Genomic DNA, 20399 nt, shown 5'->3' with positions numbered 1-20399 from the left:
ACAGTGCGTTAAAGGCAAAGTGTGTAGCATTTCTTTCCCAGTGTACAGTGTGAGAATTCACGATTGGTTTATAGAGCAGCATCAGATGACAGGTTTTGAGCTCACACACACACACACACACACTTGCCTGCATCTCTCACACAAAGACACACACACACACACACACACACACTTCAAAACACACGCACACACAACCGGAGTGAGGGTTTGAGCTTATTTTGTGAGGATACATTGCATGAAAAAAAAAAAAACACATCCGTAACATCTCTCTCTCACACACACACTTACATGCATGCATCTCTCATACACACACACAAACACTTCTAGCACACACATGAACATGAAAACACACACACACACAAAACCAGGGTAACTGATTAGTACAGTAACATCCTAGTCAGCATGGATCAGATCCACGTTTAAATTCAACTCTTCCTCCACCTGGGTTTAACCAAGCCATTGTGTATTTCTCCGAACCCAACCGCTAGACAACCTCTGCCTCGGACTTAGGACCTTTGAACTACACTACAGTACACCAGTCTGTGCGCTTTGCTTAAACACATTAGTAGTCAGCCACCTAGAGTAGTGTAAAGGCAGCTCCCTTGTCGTCCACAGTAGCAGCCACTCCTGTTGCTAAACTGTTAGTGGCACGAAGCTAAGCTATATCTATGATAGAAGAAAATGAAATATAGTTGAAAATGGAGGTTCACCCCAACAGCAGTTTTTGCCAGTCATTTTTGTTTATTACCCTGACTCACCTTAGGATAGTCAGACGTAGCTTATAATAAGCTTGTTATTATGATATTAACCTTGGACGTAGCTTATAATAAGCTTGTTATTATGATAGTAACCTTGTCAGTGTCAGTGTAGGCCATGTGAACACCAGAGATGTTGACAGTTGGCCACAGTTACCTCGGAAGTGTCTAGTGTTTCGTGGAGTTGCTGTGTCGACGGCAAGCTACCAAAAAATGAAATAACAAAATAAAAGTAAAATAACAATGGCACGGCACTACTTCATGCACATCCCAGCTACATCAGACCGCCTTCAGCAGGGATGGTCTGCATCATCCCACACACCTACATCACACCTACATCACACCTACATCCTCCTAAGTGCATTAGTCGCCCAGACAGCGGCTGGATCTCAAACAGGCCCGCCGGATCAGGCGCAGAGTCAACAGCTATCTGGGCTGTATTGTTCAGAAAATGTCTTCACAGTATGGATTCCCAGAGACCTAGGGGGGGAGGGGGCAGAATATGCTGGAGACATCTCCCTCCCCCCCCCCGGATATCTCTTCACTACACACATATAATCAATCACACAGAAATCTCTAGATAGCAAAAATAGCCCTGTCACACAAACAATTTTTTTATCTGTGTGTGTGTGTGTTTCAAAGTTTACCTGCCAGTCCGTACAACTGATATGGTTCATCCGGGTATTCTAGTCAGTCATCATGTCGGTTTTATCTGTTAATCCGTCTGTATTATTGTGATTAGGTTTTTGTCAGTCAAGCCATCCTGAACTGTGGGTTTGCATGTGCACCTATCAATCTACCGGTTCTCTTAACTATTTACACGGCTAGTCATCCATCCATCCATTCATACGTAGTACCTCAGTTAGTCAGTAACTTCTGTTAGTCTGTGCATCAGCTTATGTCTTTGTCCGTCTTGCAGTCTATCCATCCATCCATCGGTCCGTCCATCCATCCTTCCATCCGTCTATCCTTCCATCCGTCCGTCCATCCATCCCTCCATCCATCCTTCCTTTCACTCATCTACTCATGAATATCCATCCACCCAACTCTCCGTTCATCCATCCATTCTTTTTATCTATCCATCTATCTATACATTGATCGATGGATCCATCCATCCATCAATATATACATTCATCCATTAAAACATCCATCCCTTACTAAAAGTGTGCTGACTTATCGGTCAGTCTGTGTGCGTACATTAGAGTCTGCGTGTCTGTCAACACCAATATCTATCTAATAATCTAGTATTCTATGCAACAGTAGCTCTATGGGGTTTTTCCAAAGCCTCATAGACACACTCTTCCTTCTGTGATGGCGCTATATAGGTCCTCAGTCACAGCCTCATAACGCCCCACCCGACTGTTCAGAAAGTAGATCCGGTCGGTAGAGTGACGCGGGTCAAATCCTTCCTTCTGAAGCCTCGTCTTCTGGATTTTAAAGGTTCCTGCGGTGGAACGACAAAAGAAAGAAAGAAAGAAAGAAAGAATAGAACCAAAAACATAGTTTGCTTGCTTTTGTGGTTCTACTTGACATCAAGCACAAAAGGAAAGTGACAAAGGAAGATCATTTCAACCATCTCATCATTCCAGTGTAAAATATTTTTATATTACAACTATTTAAAAATCAACCACTAACAGCTGCACAGGCATCAGAAATGGGCCTGTTATAACCTCATATAACCAGTAGGGGGCACTAACCTGTGGTGTCGACCTGTGCCGAGAGACGCAGGAAGACGGGTCTGGCATAGGGAGGAAGCGCAGCTTGGACCTCCCTCAGGAATGCCTCACAGTCAAAGCCACCCGTGGCCTCAGCGATAGTCGCCATGCCTGCCTTACCCTCCGCACCTGCAGGGGGCAGCAGAGAGACAGAAGAGGAGAGGACATGAAGACTCACTTAAATGTAATCGGGTTTGTTTTTCCACTCCACTCCACTCCACTCCACTCCACTCCACTCCACTCCACTCCACTCCACTCCACTCCACTCCACTCCACTCCACTCCACTCCACTCCACTCCAATTTGATTTGCATCAGTCCTATTCAGCTGTTATCTGGGTAACTGTGCAGTATGGGTACGACACGGGTACAGCAGGGGTACGACAAAGGGACAGCAGGGGTACAGCATGAGGACAGCAGGGGTACGACACAAGGACAGCATGGTTAAAGTAGGGCTACAACAGGGGTACAGCACAGATATAGTAGGAACTATAGTGGTATACAGGGGGTACAGCATTAGTAAGTATGCAGTATGGGTAGAGTGATCACCTGGCACAGGTACCCCGTACACCGCCACGTCCGTCTGGCCCAGCAGGCCACTCAGGGTGCCCTCTACCTCTGTGGTGGAGACGTTCTCCCCCTTCCAGCGGAACGTGTCTCCACTACGGTCCCGGAAGTACATGTAGCCCAGGTCATCCATCACCAGCACGTCACCTAGTGGAGGGAGAGAGGGAAAGAGAGATAAAGAAAGAGAGAGGGAAAGAGACCAAAGTTAGGAGATGAGGTGGCCAAGAAATGAGAATACCCACAAAATAATAGAAAGTAAATCATGAGAAGGGGATAGAGACGAAAAAAGCCACAGAAAAAAATGACACAGAATACATACAGTTCCCTTTCACATTGTGAACTGGGACAGACATTCAAATTCCCACTGATCTATAGGTAGGCTAGACAGTTGTTTTGGATTATGAACAAGAGAATTTGACACTTCTCACTATCTCTCATGTTGGTGTCCACAGATTTAGATCACATATTTAGAAGTCAATGGGTGGGTGGGTGAGTTCAACACAAGACAAAACAATCCATTGTCCCTTGTTCTATGAGGTCCTTCTGACAGATCCGGCAGAAATATTTACAGTCAGGCACTTATGGGGACACAAGTCACAGTGCGTTAAAGGCAAAGTGTGTAGCATTTCTTTCCCAGTGTACAGTGTGAGAATTCATGATTGGTTTATAGAGCAGCATCAGGAGACAGGTTTTGAGCTCACACACACTTGCCTGCATCTCTCACACAAAGACACACACACACACACACACACACACACACACACCCGGAGTGAGGGTTTGAGCTTATTTTGTGAGGATACATTGCATGAAAAAAAAAAAAAAAAACACATCCGTAACATCTCTCTCTCACACACACACACACACACTTACATGCATGCATCTCTCATACACACACACAATCACTTCTAGCACACACATGAACATGAAAACACACACACACACAGTGTATAAAGTAAGTAAATCATGAGAAGGGGATAGAGACGAAAAAAGCCACAGAAAAAAATGACACAGAAAGCAAAAAGAGAGAATGACACAGAAAGCGAGAAGTGAAGAGAGAGTAACACACAAAGCGAAAAGAGTCACATTCAAAGCGAAAAGAGAGAGTAACACACAAAGCGAAAAGAGATAACATGAATAGACATTGCTCTGCATGCAGTAAGGATAGGAGACCACCTAGTGGCTTATATTGGCTAATCAAGTGGATACTGCAGCAGGATTATATCTAAATGCTCACTGATAATACTGCAGCAGGATTATAACTAAATGCTCACTGAGTGGATACTGCAGCAGGATTATAACTAAGTGCTCACTGAGTGGATACTGCAGCAGGATTATAACTAGGTGCTCACTGAGTGGATACTGCAGCAGGATTATAACTAAGTGCTCGCTGATAATACTGCAGCAGGATTATAACTAGGTGCTCACTGAGTGGATACTGCAGCAGGATTATAACTAAGTGCTCGCTGATAATACTGCAACAGGATTATAACTAAATGCTAGCCGGTGTCAACAGGGCAACTGCTCGCCCAAAGTGATTAAAAAGTAAGGCAAAGCACAGAGAGAGGTGAGGGGTTCCATGTTACCAGTAGATTCTCTCTTTTCTACAAACCACAGAAATCATTATATTTCTTCACGGCAATGACCTCAAAAGTGGGAAGTGAGAAATACACAGACACACAACCAACAAACACGAGAAACAAAATAAGAAAAATAACTAGACATTAAGTAATAACATGTCACCTGACAGGTACGCCGTGTCTCCCTTTTTGAAGACATTGTGGGCAATTTTCTTGCTGGTGGCGTCCTGGTTGGCGTAGCCGTCGAAGCGACGCAGAGGGTCTTGCTGATTGATTTTCCCCACAAGCAGTCCAGGCTCCCCTTTAAACACAAACAGCAGCAAATGGTTTTTTTTTTATCCAGGGCTAAGGCACTAAGACCATGGTAATCCTCTTAAGTGTCCATTTGGTCTGGACTAGAGAGGCTCACAGCTCAACTGATCTCAGGTCTCACAAAGCCTGCAGGTCTCAGATCTCACCTGGTCTACAGGTCTCACCTGGTCTACAGATCTCACCTGGTCTACAGATCTCAGCTGGTCTGCAGATGTCAGATCTCACCTGGTCTACAGATCTCACCTGGTCTACAGATCTCACCTGGTCTACAGGTCTCAGCTGGTATGCAGATTTCAGATCTCACCTGGTCTACAGATCTCACCTGGTCTACAGGTCTCAGCTGGTCTACAGGTCTCACCTGGTCTACAGGTCTCACCTGGTCTACAGGTCTCAGCTGGTCTACAGGTCTCAGCTGGTATGTAGATCTCAGATCTCACCTGGTCTACAGGTCTCAGATCTCACCTGGTCTACAGGTCTCACCTGGTCTACAGGTGTCAGCTGGTCTACAGGTCTCACCTGGTCTACAGGTCTCAGCTGGTCTACAGATCTCAGCTGGTCTACAGATCTCAGATCTCAGCTGGTCTACAGATCTCACCTGGTCTACAGGTCTCACCTGGTCTACAGGTCTCAGGTCTCACCTGTTTTGCAGGGAAAGCACAGTCCCCTGCTGTCCCGCACCAGCTCCATGTTCTCCTCATTCACCCTCACCAGCTGGATGGGGTACACGCTGGGCAGGATCCTGCTGTTGAAGCCACACGCCCCCACCTGGTACAAGGACCACATTACACATTACATAAATGTCAATTGTGCTCGTACCGTAAACAACAGGCACCTTATATGTTTATACATATATTGTAAGCATTCACTTTTTACTTTCTGATGGCTTGTAAGGCCCATAACCAGGTTTACTCATACACGTCTATTCCCCCCCCCCCCCCCCCACACACAAATATATGTATTAATACACTGACAAATACAGATTAACACACACATGCACACACACAAACATTTATACCCAAACACACACACACACACACATTTATACCCAAACACACACACATTTATACCCAAACACATCCTCTCTCCCACTCCAACTCTTGACCCTTCACCCCTGACCTTGCCATCCATGTTGGCGATGCTGCAGTTGCATTCAGTGGCGCCATAGAACTCTCCGACCTGCTTGACCCGGAAGCGCTGGGTGAAGGCCTCCCAAACGCTGGGCCGCAGGCCGTTGCCCACGGCCAGACGCACACGGTGGGACGACTCTGACGGACGCACCGGCTGGGAGAGCAGGTAACGGCAGATCTCGCCGATGTACTGCACCACCTGGGGACAGACGTGTTGACAGGGAGACCGAGATCTGTTAAAGGAACAGGCTTAGTATCTATTTATCTTTACTATGTTCTTTTAGCTTCATTTTCTATCTTTTATTTTATTTTGGTATGTTCTTTTACAATGCACTTTTTACCGTTTTAATCTTTAATTTTTCTATCTGCTCATTTGTAAACCACTTCACTAAATGAAATGACACTGGGGACAGACGTGAGGCAGACAGGACTAAATGGAATGACACATACTCCGTACCACTTGGGGACAGATGTAAGACAGAGGCATTCATTAAATGTTAACAAAACAGGAAATGTGACATGAGACAAAAAAATAAGACATAAAAATAGGAGAAAAAAATAAGACATGAAAATAGGAGAAAAAAAACGACGCAATCCATCACCTGTGGACAGACGTGTGCAAGAAAAATATGTTAATTACACGAAACAAATCATGAAAACCACCTGGGACACAGAGAGGACACACACACACACACGTGCAAGACAGACAAGTCATGTAGACATTATGAAATAAACGTGCAGCGCACAGCTGGAAGACATCCGTATGACAAACAAAACTATGTGAAAGGCAGACAGCGTACAACTGTACTGGACCGCCTTTGCAGATAAGGGAGACAGACAAAACAGCATCACACACACACACACACACACCACACACACACACACACACACACACACACACACACACACACGTTACTGAGGTTACACGCCAGATACTACAAACAAACTATAGATACATACACACAGATGGGGGATGAGCTTGTGTGTATGTGTGTATGTGTGTGTGTGTTGCTGTTGTACAATATCAGAATGAGATGTAAATTATCTGTAAACAGCATGAAATCCAGATACTGCACCACCTCATGCCAGAAGCAAGACATGTTAGATGTTAACTGCATGTAAAAATAACAGACAAAACCACTGCGCTACATGAAGGCCGAAACAGAGGCATAGAGAGACACTATCTGGGATGCTGTTGTACCAAATAAATAAATGAATGAATGGTCTATCAACCCTCTACCCTCGACCGACCAGTGATCAGTGGTTAATCGAACGCAAGGTGTTAAAAAGTGATCCTGCGGCACCACCTACTGGAGATAAATGTATAACATCATAATAGTGTCAATGACATGTCCTATCAGTAAGAGGAACCTGCTCATTCCCAATAAAACGTCCTTGTCTACTATCCATGCCTGTGATTGGTTAGCGAACCCACCACCTTCTTTGATCGTGTTGTATGATTGGCTGACACACTCACTGTGCAGTTGTATTTGATGCAGTCGTCCCAGAACCGGCTGGCGGAGAACTTCCTCTTTATCACAACTGTGAGTCCGTACAACAGACACTGCCCCACCCCCATGATGTTACCTAGGAAACCAAAGGAGAGAAAAAGAGATTTTATCGGTCAATTTGTGCTACTGCACCACCCACATGATGTTACCTAGGAAATCAAAGAGAAAAATGATTGGTCGATTGGCTTTCCGGACGCACCCATGACATCTGACACCTACCCTGCTAAAAAGAGTTCCACATGTAGACAAAGTGGCTTTGATTCATGTGATGGTATGATATTGTAACAGGCTGACAGAGAGTCACCCAAATAAAAGGAGAAGCAAGAAGCACAGGAGAAAGTAATTAGGATGGGTCTTATGAAGGTAAAAAAAGGGCAAAGACCAGAGAAGGATGGAAGTCAGAGAGAGAGAGAGAGAGAGAGAGAGAGAGAGAGAGAGAGAGAGAGCCAAAAGAGGCGATGAGCGAGAGAGAGAGAGAGAGAGAGAGAGAGGAGAGAGAGAGAGAGAGAGAGACAAAAGAGACGATGAGCGAGAGAGAGAGAGAGAGAGAGAGCCAAAAGAGACGATGAGCATGAGACAGAAAAAGGACAACACATGGGGAAACAGATGCAAACTGGTGTATGGATGAAAAAGAAAAGCATGATATCCAAAGAGGGAAACGATATAGCAGAAAAATAGGAGAGAAAGAGTGTTCACATACATATATCTCTCTCTGTGTGTGTGTGTGTGTGTGTGTGTGTGTCAACTCCACACACCTGCTGAGTGGTAGAGGGGCAGGCAGTTGTAGATGATGTCATCTGGCCGCATGCCGAAAGAGTAGTACCCGAACGCAGCGATGCGGAAATACCTGGAAAGCACACAGAACATTCGTCCTCACAGAACATTCTAGAACCTTCGTTATCACTGAACAACCCAATCAACAATGCTATCTGGGAGAAAAACATAATCAAGACCACCTCAAAAAGAGTTGTGTTCAGTCACAAGGGGGCATCCCCTTAATTTAGGTGTTTGTGTGTTGAGTTTTCCACTGTGGCCACTAGAACTAACTATATGGCTGAGGTGACGTTAAGTAGCCTATAGTTCTGTAATGTGTTAGGTGATGTTAAGTGGCCTATAGTTCTGTAATGTGTTAGGTGGCGTTAAGTAGCCTATAGTTCTGTAATGTGTTGGTGTGTGGTGAGCCCTAAAGAGGTGGTGTGATGGGTCACTGTGGCAGTATGTGACTCTGGCCAAGGGTTGAGATTTTGTCATCAGCTGTCTGACCTTGCACCCAATTTCAACACCTCTCCCTCTCCCTCTCCCTCTCCCACTAATCTTTTTCAATATGAGTTAGAGGTGACCAACACAGTCAAAGACCTCACACATGATGCAAGTTGATCTTCTTAAGACTTCTAAAACTGTTGCCAAGTTTTTGGCGGTACTAATATGAGATGTAGTGCCAGATCTCAAATATTAGTACAACAGTCTGTCTGCGTGTGTCTGCGTGTGTCTGCGTGTGTCTGCGTGTGTCTGCGTGTGTCTGCGTGTGTCTGCGTGACTCTTACTAAACGAGGGCGACCATGAGTGACCTTCTCCAGGCATTCGCTCACCTGCTGTGTACTACGATAGCAGCTTTAGGTAGCCCAGTGGTCCCCGAGGTATAGATATAGAAGAGCCTGTCTGAAAGGGAGAAAGGGAAAGAGAGAGAGAGAGAGAGAGAGAGAGAGAGAGCGAGCGAGGAATAGGTGGCAGAGAGAATATTACTATACTACTTTTTTTTTCTTTTTGTGAACGTATTGTGTCACACCCACAGTATGCTTGGTAAGATTTTAAATATACTGTGGTCATGCTGAAATCTACAGTTGGATACAGTACAAACATTTGGGTCTATAAAACAGTCTAGCTGAAATTTACAGTTTGTTCTATAAAACAGTATAACTGAAATTTACAGTTTGGTCTATAAAACACTGACATTTACAGTTGGGGGTCTATAAAACAGTCTAGCTGAAATTTACAGTTTGGTCTATGAAACAGTATAACTGAAATATACAGTTGGGGGTCTATAAAACAGTATGGCTGAAATGTACAGTTGGGGTCTATAAAACAGTATGGCTGAAATGTACAGTTTGGTCTATAAAACAGTATAACTGAAATTTACAGTTTGGTCTATAAAACAGTGAAATTTACAGTTGGGGGTCTATACAACAGTATAGCTGAAATTTACAGTTTGGTCTATAAAACAGTATAACTGAAATATACAGTTGGGGGTCTATAAAACAGTATGGCTAAAATTGACAGTTTGGTCTATAAAACAGTATAACTGAAATTTACAGTTTGGTCTATAAAACACTGAAATTTACAGTTGGGGGTCTATAAAACAGTATAGCTGACATTTACAGGTTGGTCTATAAAACAGTATAACTGAAATGTACAGCTGGGTGTCTATAAAACAGTATGGCTGAAATTGACAGTTTGGTCTATAAAACAGTGTAACTGAAATTTACAGTTTGGTCTATAAAACACTGAAATTTACAGTTGGGGGTCTATAAAACAGTATAGCTGACATTTACAGTTTGGTCTATAAAACAGTATAACTGAAATTTAATTGGCAGAGAGATTAACAATTTGGAGGTAGGTGTCCTTCACCTTTCTCACACAAACACACACACACACCATATCAGCGACCATGTCACATGACATGCAGGCATACACAGACTTTAAACATGGTCCAAATAGACCATGTGTCAAATGTATCTTTTGCCACCTGTCAAAACACACACACACACACACACACACACACACACACACACACACACACAAAGAGGGAGAGACACACAAGCGCGCACACACAAACACAGAGGGAGAGACACACAAGCACACACACACATAAAATGGAATGTGTGATATTTTTCTGTTTACATTATCGGCTCATCGCTCGTCTCTTTTCACACACACACACACGCACAAACATGCACATACACACACGCACAAACAATGCACACACATACACACACTCTGACTGGTCAATCCAGTCAAGTTGCCTTGTGTGTGTTTGTGATGCTTCAGGGCAGGATGACTTCAACACAACCAAACACATCCACTCCTATTATTCCTGGCCTGTCTTTGTTCTTGACCGCCAGTCACGTTGTGTCCTCTGACACCTATGCTAGGTATGTTACGCTCCCGTGTTCTCTTTCATCGGCTGCCTTCATCGTTAATGGGCAGTTGGTGGTTGGGTTGGGTTGGGTGGAGTGTCAGTCCAGTCCTTTACAGCACCTGGTTTCTGTAATGGGTTTGGTGACGTTAAGTAGCCTATAGTTCTGTAATGTGTTAGATGACGTTAAGTAGCCTATAGTTCTGTAATGTGTTAGATGACGTTAAGTAGCCTATAGTTCTGTAATGTGTTAGATGACGTTAAGTAGGCTACAGTTCTGTAATGTGTTAGATGACGTTAAGTAGCCTATAGTTCTGTAATGTGTTAGATGACGTTAAGTAGCCTATAGTTCTGTAATGTGTTAGATGACGTTAAGTAGGCTACAGTTATGTAATGTGTTAGGTGACGTTAAGTAGGTGAACGTTATGTAATGTGTTAGGTGACGTTAAGTAGGTGAACGTTTTGTAATGTGTTAGATGATGTTAAGTAGCCTTATCCTTCTTCAGGTATTGGTGTGTGGTGAGCCCTAAAGAGGTGGTGTGATGGGTCACTGTGGCAGTATGTGACTCTGGCCAAGGGTTGAGATTTTGCCATCAGCTGTCTGACCTTGCACCCAATTTCACACCCCAACCCTCTTAACATTCTCTCTCTCTCTCTCTCCCTCATTTTGGATTTTAATTTTTAATTGATTTAAGTGATAAAGCATTTGATTATTAATGTATTATTCCTATATCTCTCTCTCTCTCTGTCTCTCTCAACCTCAGACCCACTTTGTGTGTGTGTGTTTGTCGCCTTCATTCCGCATGTTCTAGAAGTTTTTCTCATTCTGTTGGCCGTCTCTTTTACTCCCTAACTGCTCCCTCTTTCTTTGTCATCACTCTCTTTTGTCCTTCTTTCTTTTTCCTTCCGACACTGAGTAAGGCTTCGCTGACCCTTCTTCACACACACACACACACACACACACACACACACACACACACACACACACACACACACACACACACACACACACACACACACACACACACACACACACACACACACACACACACACACACACACACACACACACACACACACACACACACACACACACACACACAGCATTTGTATCCTACTCTTTGACTGCCGTGTTTTCATCGCTGTTTCACACTCATGCCCGCCCGCACACACACACCCCCGCCCGCACACACACACGCACCACCCCCGTACACACACACACACACACACACACACACACACACACACACACACACACACAGTGCTCTTTCCCTCACACTCATTCCCTCATTCACAAATGCCCTGCACTCTGCTGGTATGTGACCTTTACCCTACTTTCCCTGGCATACCCCTCCATATTCAGTCTCTTTCTCTCTCTCTCCATCCCTCCCTCTCTCCCTCTCTCTCTTTCTCCCTTACTTACACACAAACACACAGGTTTGATTGTGTCAGTGTTTTATCTCAGTGTCATGTCTGCAGTCTCTCTCTCTGATAATAATAGTCTCATAATAGCACTGTGTGTGTGTGTGTGTGTGTGTGTGTGTGTGTGTGTGTGCGCGCGTGTGTGTGTGTAGCATAAACATTCCCTCCATGTCTGCTGGCCCGACTGCTCTGGTTCCCCCGTCACACACTCCATTAGCTGGCCCTATAAAAGCTCTCACTAAGGCCCTAAAGCCCACCAAGCATTTACAGGCGCTTCAATGTGTGTGTGTGTGTGTGTGTGTGTGTGTGTGAGAATGTGTATGTGTGTGTGAATGTGTATGTGTGTGAGTGTGTGTGTGAGAGAGCAAGTGAGTGTGAGTGAGAGTGAGAGACTGTGTGAGTGTGTTTTTTTGTGAGTGAGAGACTGTGTGAGTGAGTGTGTGTGTTTGTGAGTGTTTGTGAACATGTGAGTGAGTGAGTGAGTGTGTGTGAGAGACTGTGTGAGAGACAGTGTGTGTGTGTGTCGGTGTGGACAGCCTGTGGAGCACAGCTGAAGTTCAACTCACTCCAACACAAAGAGCAAAGCTCAACAGCTTCACACAGCAGCCCTCCAAAAGGCACGTCCCTGTCTCCTTCAGCGCAAGGGCCGCACTGTATGTACCGGGAGAGAGAGAGAGTGTCTGTGTGTGTGTGTGTGTGTGTGTGTGTGTGAGAGTGTGTGTGTGAGAGTGTGTGTGAGAGAGTGTGTGAGAGAGTGTGTGAGAGAGTGTGTGTGAGTGTGTGTGAGTGTGTAAAAGCATGTCCGACAGTATATCTGTGATGTAACAGGAAGCTGACACTGTCAGGAGCGAGCCCAGACCTGAACGTACTGACGTCACAGGGAACTCACCGCGCACACACACACACACACACGACACATATCAGTAAGAGCCTGTTTTTGTATTAGAGCATCATCATTGAACAGTGCATCTTGTTGTGAAATGTGAACATGAACAGGCACTAGGAGTCAGATCCCCATGTGAAGTCTACTCACACAGGGACAGACAAAAGGCCCAGAGATGAACCAACACACACACACACAGACATTCACCATTGAAACCCTTGTTGTGTTGCTGTTTACAGTGGCCATATCTCCAGGGTGAAGGACACACACACACACACACACACACACACACACACACACACACACACACACACACACACACACACACACACACACACACACACACACACACACACACACACACACACCATTGAAACCCTTGTTGTGCTGCTGTTTACAGTGGCCATATCTCCAGGGTGGAGGACACACACACACACACACAGTTGAAGCCCTTGTTGTGTGTTTGCGGCGGTGTTGTCTGGAGTGGAGGCCGCACACACACACACACACACACTCACCGTTGAAGCCCTTGTTGTGTGTTTGCGGCGGTGTTGTCTGGAGTGGAGGCCGCACACACACACACACACACTCACCGTTGAAGCCCTTGTTGTGTGTTTGCGGCGGTGTTGTCTGGAGTGGAGGCCACACACACACACTCACCGTTGAAGCCCTTGTTGTGTGTTTGCGGCGGTGTTGTCTGGAGTGGAGGCCACACACACACACACTCACCGTTGAAGCCCTTGTTGTGTGTTTGCGGCGGTGTTGTCTGGAGTGGAGGCCGCACACACACACACACACTCACCGTTGAAGCCCTTGTTGTGTGTTTGCGGCGGTGTTGTCTGGAGTGGAGGCCGCACACACACACACACACACACACACCTCACCGTTGAAGCCCTTGTTGAGTTTTTGCGGTGGCGGCGGCGTCTGTGGAGTGGAGGCCAAGATCAGGTCCAGGTTGAGGGCGGAGAGGGACTGCAGGAGCTCAGGCCTCAGGACGCCCGTGCAGAAGAGCTGCATGGATGGACCCAGCGCAGATGTCACCTCCTGCACAGCTGTAACACACACACACACACACACACACACACACACACACACACACACACACACACACACACACACACACACACACACACACACACACACACACACACACACACACACACACACACACACACAGTTTCCAAAGAGAGACAGAGAGAGATTAGAGGATTGTTGTCTGTATGTCATGGAATGTCAGACTCAAATCACACAAATGGGCTGGTATCTGTGTTTGTATTAAGTGTGTGTGTGTGTGTGTGTGTGTGTGTTATGCAGACCTATAAAAAAAAAAACACACGTGGGCAGACAAACTGATGCACACGTGATGGAATGAATGGAAATTCAAATAAATGTATGAAAATGAATGGCAATGCAAATGTACCTGAAACGAAACCAAATCGAACTAAGTCAAGCCAATTCAACTCCATATATGTATAAATGATGTGAAACACCGAATGCTATCAATATCCTGTCCATACATGGCAGTCATATTTTGTCTACATACTGTTGATATATTAAGAAGGGCGCCCGTTTTCCTGACGCCACTGAAGGCTACTGGCAAAACAAACAAGTTTGGCCAGTCTGCAAGGCTCCTGGATTTTACTTCCTCTAAGGGCCTACATCACGTGCCCTTTAAGGGCCGAAGCCACGTCCCCTTTAAGGGCATACACCACGTACTCTTTCTCTCTCATCCTTTAAGGGCCTACATCACATTAGGGCTGAACAATTGCCATTCAATCGCGATATGATAAAACGTGCGTTTCTAACCGCTATGTTCACGATTAAAAACGTGGTCTAAAAAAAAAAAAGATAGTACATTTTGAACACAGTGTTTAAAAAGTGCAGGCCTTGTGTTTATTCTTACAATGACTTTGTTTAAATTACTTAAATGCACAGTGGCAAAGCCACCGATTGGTTGTTCTTGATTCTGTAATGAGCAGATAAATAAAAATGTAAAATGTGGGAAATACACCACGTACCCTTTAAGGGCCTACACCACTACCCCTTTAAGGGCCTACACCAAGTACCCTTTCTCACTCTCTGGCTTTTGTTTGTGTTTTTAAAGGGCTCTTCGAAGATTAGGAAACCGGTCAAATGTGAACAGTTAGACTCATAAATGAGAAAAGCAAAGACACACACAGGGAAGACACACACTCACGTTGGTGGAACAATGGTTAGCATTGGCTCCCCCCAAACCTGAGTTTGATTCCCGACCGCTGAAAGCTGAAAGTCTCTCAGGCGTAAGTCACTTTGTATAAAATTGTCTGCTTAATACCAGACCTTTACACAGTAACACACATAGTCAAGCATGAAGGAGTTGAGACACTAGGTCTAGATGCGCACACACACACACACACACACACACACACACACACACACACACACACACACACACACACACACACACACTAGTATGTGAGTGATGCAAAGACAGCGATGGTGACCACAGTCTGATACATTATGCTGGTTCCTAGTGTGTGTGTGTGTGTGCGCGTGTGTGTGCGTGTGTGTCCGCATGTGCGTGTGTGTCCGCGTGTGCGTGTGTGTCCGTGCACGCGTCTGTGTCTGTGTCTTGCAACAAGGTTGCAACACCAATGCAAGCCAGAGAGAAACTGAGGTCATTACTACACCAGACTCAGGATGGAACCTGGACGTTGTGAAAAACACAGTGACATTGACACGGACAGACCTAACTGAAGATCACTGAAAAACACAGTGACACAGACAGACCTAACTGAAGATCACTGAAAAACACAGTGACATTGACACAGACAGACCTAACTGAAGATCACTGAAAAACACAGTGACATTGACAGACCTAACTGAAGATCACTGAAAAACACAGTGACACTGACAGACCTAACTGAAGATCACTGAAAAACACAGTGACACTGACAGACCTAACTGAAGATCACTGAAAAACACAGTGACACTGACAGACCTAACTGAAGATCACTGAAAAACACAGTGACACTGACAGACCTAACTGAAGATCACTGAAAAACACAGTGACACTGACAGACCTAACTGAAGATCACTGAAAAACACAGTGACATTGACAGACCTAACTGAAGATCACTGAAAAACACAGTGACATTGACAGACCTAACTGAAGATCACTGAAAAACAGTGACACAGACAGACCTAACTGAAGATCACTGAAAAACACAGTGACACTGACAGACCTAACTGAAGATCACTGAAAAACACAGTGACATTGACACGGACAGACCTAACTGAAGATCACTGAAAAACACAGTGACATTGACACGGACAGACCTAACTGAAGATCACTGAAAAACACAGTGACATTGACACTGACAGACCTAACTGAAGCGGGAAATGAGTCAAGAACTATTACGAATGAGACAAGAAATATCTGTGTTGCAATCATTGAACTGTCACCTTAATAGAACAAGTCTTACATAGCAATAAAATCATCTTAGGTCGGTGACTCACATATTCAATTAAAATCAATTTTATAGTGCCGAAAACAATATAATTGTCTCAAAGTAACACGGGCAAGGAAAAACTCCCTGTTAACAAGAAGAAGCCTTGAGCAGAACCGACACATAAGGGGGGCCAATCTGCTTGGAGCCAGCTGGATAGAGGTGGAGATAGAAACAGATATAGCAGTGTGCAAAGACAACAGATTCAGCGCAGTACCAAGTTAATTTATACAACGGTCATGCCAGTGACAAAAGCTCCCTTGGTAATTAAGTGGCCATGTGAATAGCCATTTTAAATAGTTTGTTTTAGATTTTTTTTAAAGTAGAAAGATTTAGTTTGGAGACAAAACAGACTCACAGGAAGACTAACAGACATCTGGGGCCAAACGGACTGTACAGACAAACAACAAACAAAACCAGGAACAAAGAGCAAAGCCAAGAGATGTACAGAACAATGGAGAGAGAGCGAACAGACAAAACCGCCGCAGAGAGAGAAAAAAACAACCAAAAAAAAACAAAATGAAACAAAGACTGAGAGATGTGACACTTGTGTGAGTTTGTATGAGTGTGTATATATATATATATGTGTGTGTGTGTGTGTGTGTGTGTGTGTGTGTGTAGTGTTTACTGACACTTTCACAAAGAGACAACTATGGAAGGTGCAGAGGGAGTTTGTTCTCGGAATCAGACATAACAAACGGAACGCTGCCAGAGAGTTCTAGAACAATCAACACTTGAGCGGGGTCTAATGCAGTCGTGGGATGGACAGCCTCAGTGCAGACCACAACTATACGACTAAAAACAACCAAACCAAAAAGTCAAACAAAAACTAAACCGAAATAACAAACAAATTAATTTCACTGATGTGACTCCAGGCCTACACGTGGGGCTCAAACAGCCCAACAGGCAGCGCAAGAAGTCAACCCTCTCATTGAACTCAGCGAACACAGCATCAGCCATCTACCCTTCAGGAAAGAATCAGGGTCTGTTTCATGTCATGTCACAACACACACACACATTTACATATTTACATTTAGTCATTTAGCAGACGCTTTTATCCAAAGCGACTTACATACACATTTTACATTTACACTGATGGCACACTGCACATCAGGAGCAATTAGGGGTTCAGCGTCTTGCTCAAGAACGCTTCGACAGGGAATCGAACTAGCAACCTTCTGATTACTAAACGACTTCTCTACCTCCTGTACCACTGTCGACCCACTGCCGACACACACACATATATAAACACACACCTTTAGCCCCCTGGCTCCAGTTCTGGCTCCAGGATGAACCCAACCCCTCCACCCCCCTCCTGTCTGACTCACCATCGGCCAGCTCTGCCCCGAACACGAGCGCTCTGGCTCCGGACGCCCCGATGCAGTGCAGCAGGGCGTGTTGGCGCAGGTTGAAGTTGAGCAGCGCCGCCTCCACGCTCACCTTGGCCAGGCCCAGCCACAGCGCCACCAGCTCGGGACGGCTCTCGGCGTACACCGCCACCACGTCGCCGGCCACCCAGCCCCGCGTCAGCGCCCACTGAGCCACCGCGTCCGAGCGGCGGGCCAGCTGCGCGAACGTCCACACCTCGCCCGTGCTCTCGCACACCAGCGCCGGCTTGTCGGGGTGGCGCGCCGCAGTGGCCGCGAAGATGGAGGGGATGGTGCTGCCCAGGCGCATGTGCCGGCGGATGGCGAACTTCACGCGCAAGAGCACGTACAGGCCACTGGAGGAGGGAGCGGGAGAGGGAGAGAGAGGGAGAGAGAGAGAGAGAGAGAATGAAAGACAGCAAGAAAGAGAAAGCAGACATGAGAGAAAAAAAGGGAAAAAATTCCATTAATGTATGATTACTAGAAATAAGCACTCTGCTGGATTGCTGGGGTACCTAACTAGTATTCATTCACTCTTTTTCTCATTTATTCATTCCTTCTTATTCCATTACTCATTCATTCAACTATTTATTCATTCATACATTCATTCATTCATCAATGTATTGATTCATTTATTCATACATTTATTACTGGTTTGCTGAGTGCTTTAGTCACATCCGTTCAATTTTAGCTGTCCTGATTTATTCATTAATTTGTCCAGCTATTGATTAATTCATTCATCCATAGATTAATGCATAATTAATTCATTTATTTGTTAATTTATTTCTTCATTCATTCGTTCTTTCAGCGTCTCATCCATCCACTGAGCGTAATGTCATAACCCCAGGAGAGGTTCATTTATTAAAGTTAATAAACGTCTCACTCACATCAGGTCCCTTTTAGCCGTCCGGAGGACCACATAGAGGAACTTCCAGCCCCCAGTGCTCAGGTAAACCCCCAGCCCCGCGGCCAGGCTCCAGGACCATGGGGCGCCCAGTAGCCGCAGTAGCCCTAGGGAGCTCACCGCCACTGGGACCCGCACCAGACTGAGCATCCTGGAGAGGAGAGAGGCGTGGGGAGAAGAGGAAAAAGACGAGATGAGACGTAGAAGAGGGGAGAGGAGAGGAAGAAGAAAGGGGAAGAAAAAAAAGAAAAGAAGAGGGGTAATGGAATGAGTGCAGCGAGAGATAAAAAGTACAGAGAGAAGACAGGCGTCGAGGAGAGAGGAGAGAGGAGAGAAGAGGTGAGGTGAGGTGAAGTGAGGTGAGTTGAGGTGAGGGTAGAGTAGAGAAGAGGTGAGGGTAGAGGAGAGAAGAGGTGAGGCGAGGGTAGAGGAGAGAAGAGGTGGAGATGAGGGTAGGAGAGAAGAGGTGATGACAGGAAAGAGAGAAATTAAGTGATGCGGGGTAAGTATAGTACAGGGTCAAAGAGGACACGAGACGTGTTGAGAGGAGAATGGAATGTATTGGGTATAAAATAACGATTTCACAAACGCTACAAACTAGGCTACACATTCTACTAAGACTGTAGATAGTTATGTGAAAATGGCTTTTTATAATTCCTAAAAGTTTAGACACCTACATTATGGTGCAACCATTAAAACTAAAGTAGCCTACTCAACTGTTTCGACATAGAGCTGTTGCAAACACGTTAACAATAGTCCTACAGCTTAAAAGAGAGATTGTTTACCAACATCGCGCCAGCAAAAGCCTGACACACACACACAAGCTAGTAGCCTACTAACACGTGAATGCGCTTACCTGTCCCCAACTTTCCCTCTTTTCCTGTCGGATATATGATTCGGTAAACGCAGGGGTGAACGTCTGTTTTGCAAACACTCGTTTGGCGTCAAGTGTTGGGGTTTATCGGCTGTTTCTTACAAAGTGAAAAGCCTTTAAAGTCTGCCGAGAATAAACAACGGAGTGTGTGAATGGAAGAAAAAATAACAAACATTTATCGTCCAACCTACGACGATGCTGCCATGATCACAATGATGTTGTTCACGTCGACTGGCAATATTTTACGACAAACCACGAGGAATTGTAATCGTTTTAAAATATGACCCGGTAGGCTATTCAGTTAGCTATGTAGCCTATGCAGCGCTACGATGTTACTTCTTGGTATTAATCGCTAGTGTAAGCTACACCGTGCAGTCTTTATAGTCCTCTACCACGCATAGCAACTCAAACCAAGTCTTCTTGCATGTCAAAGCCCACCCACACCAACGACAACCCACGTTTTCCCCGGCATTTTACTGGATTACTAAAATGTCCGTCATTCAATGCGCGAATCACATTGGACTGGATTATGGTTGACCCCAAATGACGCCAGATTCGAACCGCCCACATCATTTCGACATTAAATTCCGACTCCATGAGATTGTTTTGCAGTTTAGCAGCGAAGCCGGAACAATTTACCTGAAACGTAGATACAAATTTTCATCTGAGAGAGAGTCATATAGTCATGACGCCAGCTGCCAGTCAACATTTTGCCCCTGCTGTCAAAGTATGACGAAGCTGGATATGGGATCGGCTAGTAGTCGGA

General features: G+C 45.2%; 1 protein-coding gene across 1 annotated transcript; it reads right to left on the bottom strand.

Moving 5' to 3' along the window:
- Nucleotides 1–1201: 1201 nt before the first annotated feature.
- LOC105905830 (long-chain fatty acid transport protein 1) lies at nucleotides 1202–20044 on the bottom strand. Its single transcript, XM_012833881.3, has 13 exons — nucleotides 19616–20044; nucleotides 18743–18910; nucleotides 17817–18211; nucleotides 13885–14052; nucleotides 9152–9221; nucleotides 8318–8409; nucleotides 7529–7638; nucleotides 6041–6250; nucleotides 5563–5689; nucleotides 4776–4913; nucleotides 3018–3182; nucleotides 2453–2599; nucleotides 1202–2199 (listed from the first exon to the last, which is right to left on the bottom strand). Exons 2-13 carry the CDS (start codon nucleotides 18907–18909, stop codon nucleotides 2042–2044), a joined length of 1947 nt encoding a protein of 648 aa, XP_012689335.1. The 5' UTR covers nucleotide 18910; nucleotides 19616–20044; the 3' UTR covers nucleotides 1202–2041.
- Nucleotides 20045–20399: the final 355 nt, after the last annotated feature.

Source organism: Clupea harengus, chromosome 24 (assembly GCF_900700415.2).
Source record: "Clupea harengus chromosome 24, Ch_v2.0.2, whole genome shotgun sequence".
Classification (NCBI taxonomy): Eukaryota; Metazoa; Chordata; class Actinopteri; order Clupeiformes; family Clupeidae; genus Clupea; species Clupea harengus.
This window is presented reverse-complemented; position numbering and strand designations above follow the sequence as displayed.

Coding starts and splice junctions, on each gene's coding strand:
- LOC105905830 (XM_012833881.3), bottom strand. CDS start 18,909: ATGCTCAGTCTGGTGCGGGTCCCAGTGGCGGTGAGCTCCCTAGGGCTA. Junction 5,690..6,040: donor TCGCCAACATGGATGGCAAG/GTCAGGGGTGAA, acceptor TCCTTGTACCAG/GTGGGGGCGTGTGGCTTCAA. Junction 2,200..2,452: donor GGCACAGGTCGACACCACAG/GTTAGTGCCCCC, acceptor GTTCCACCGCAG/GAACCTTTAAAATCCAGAAG.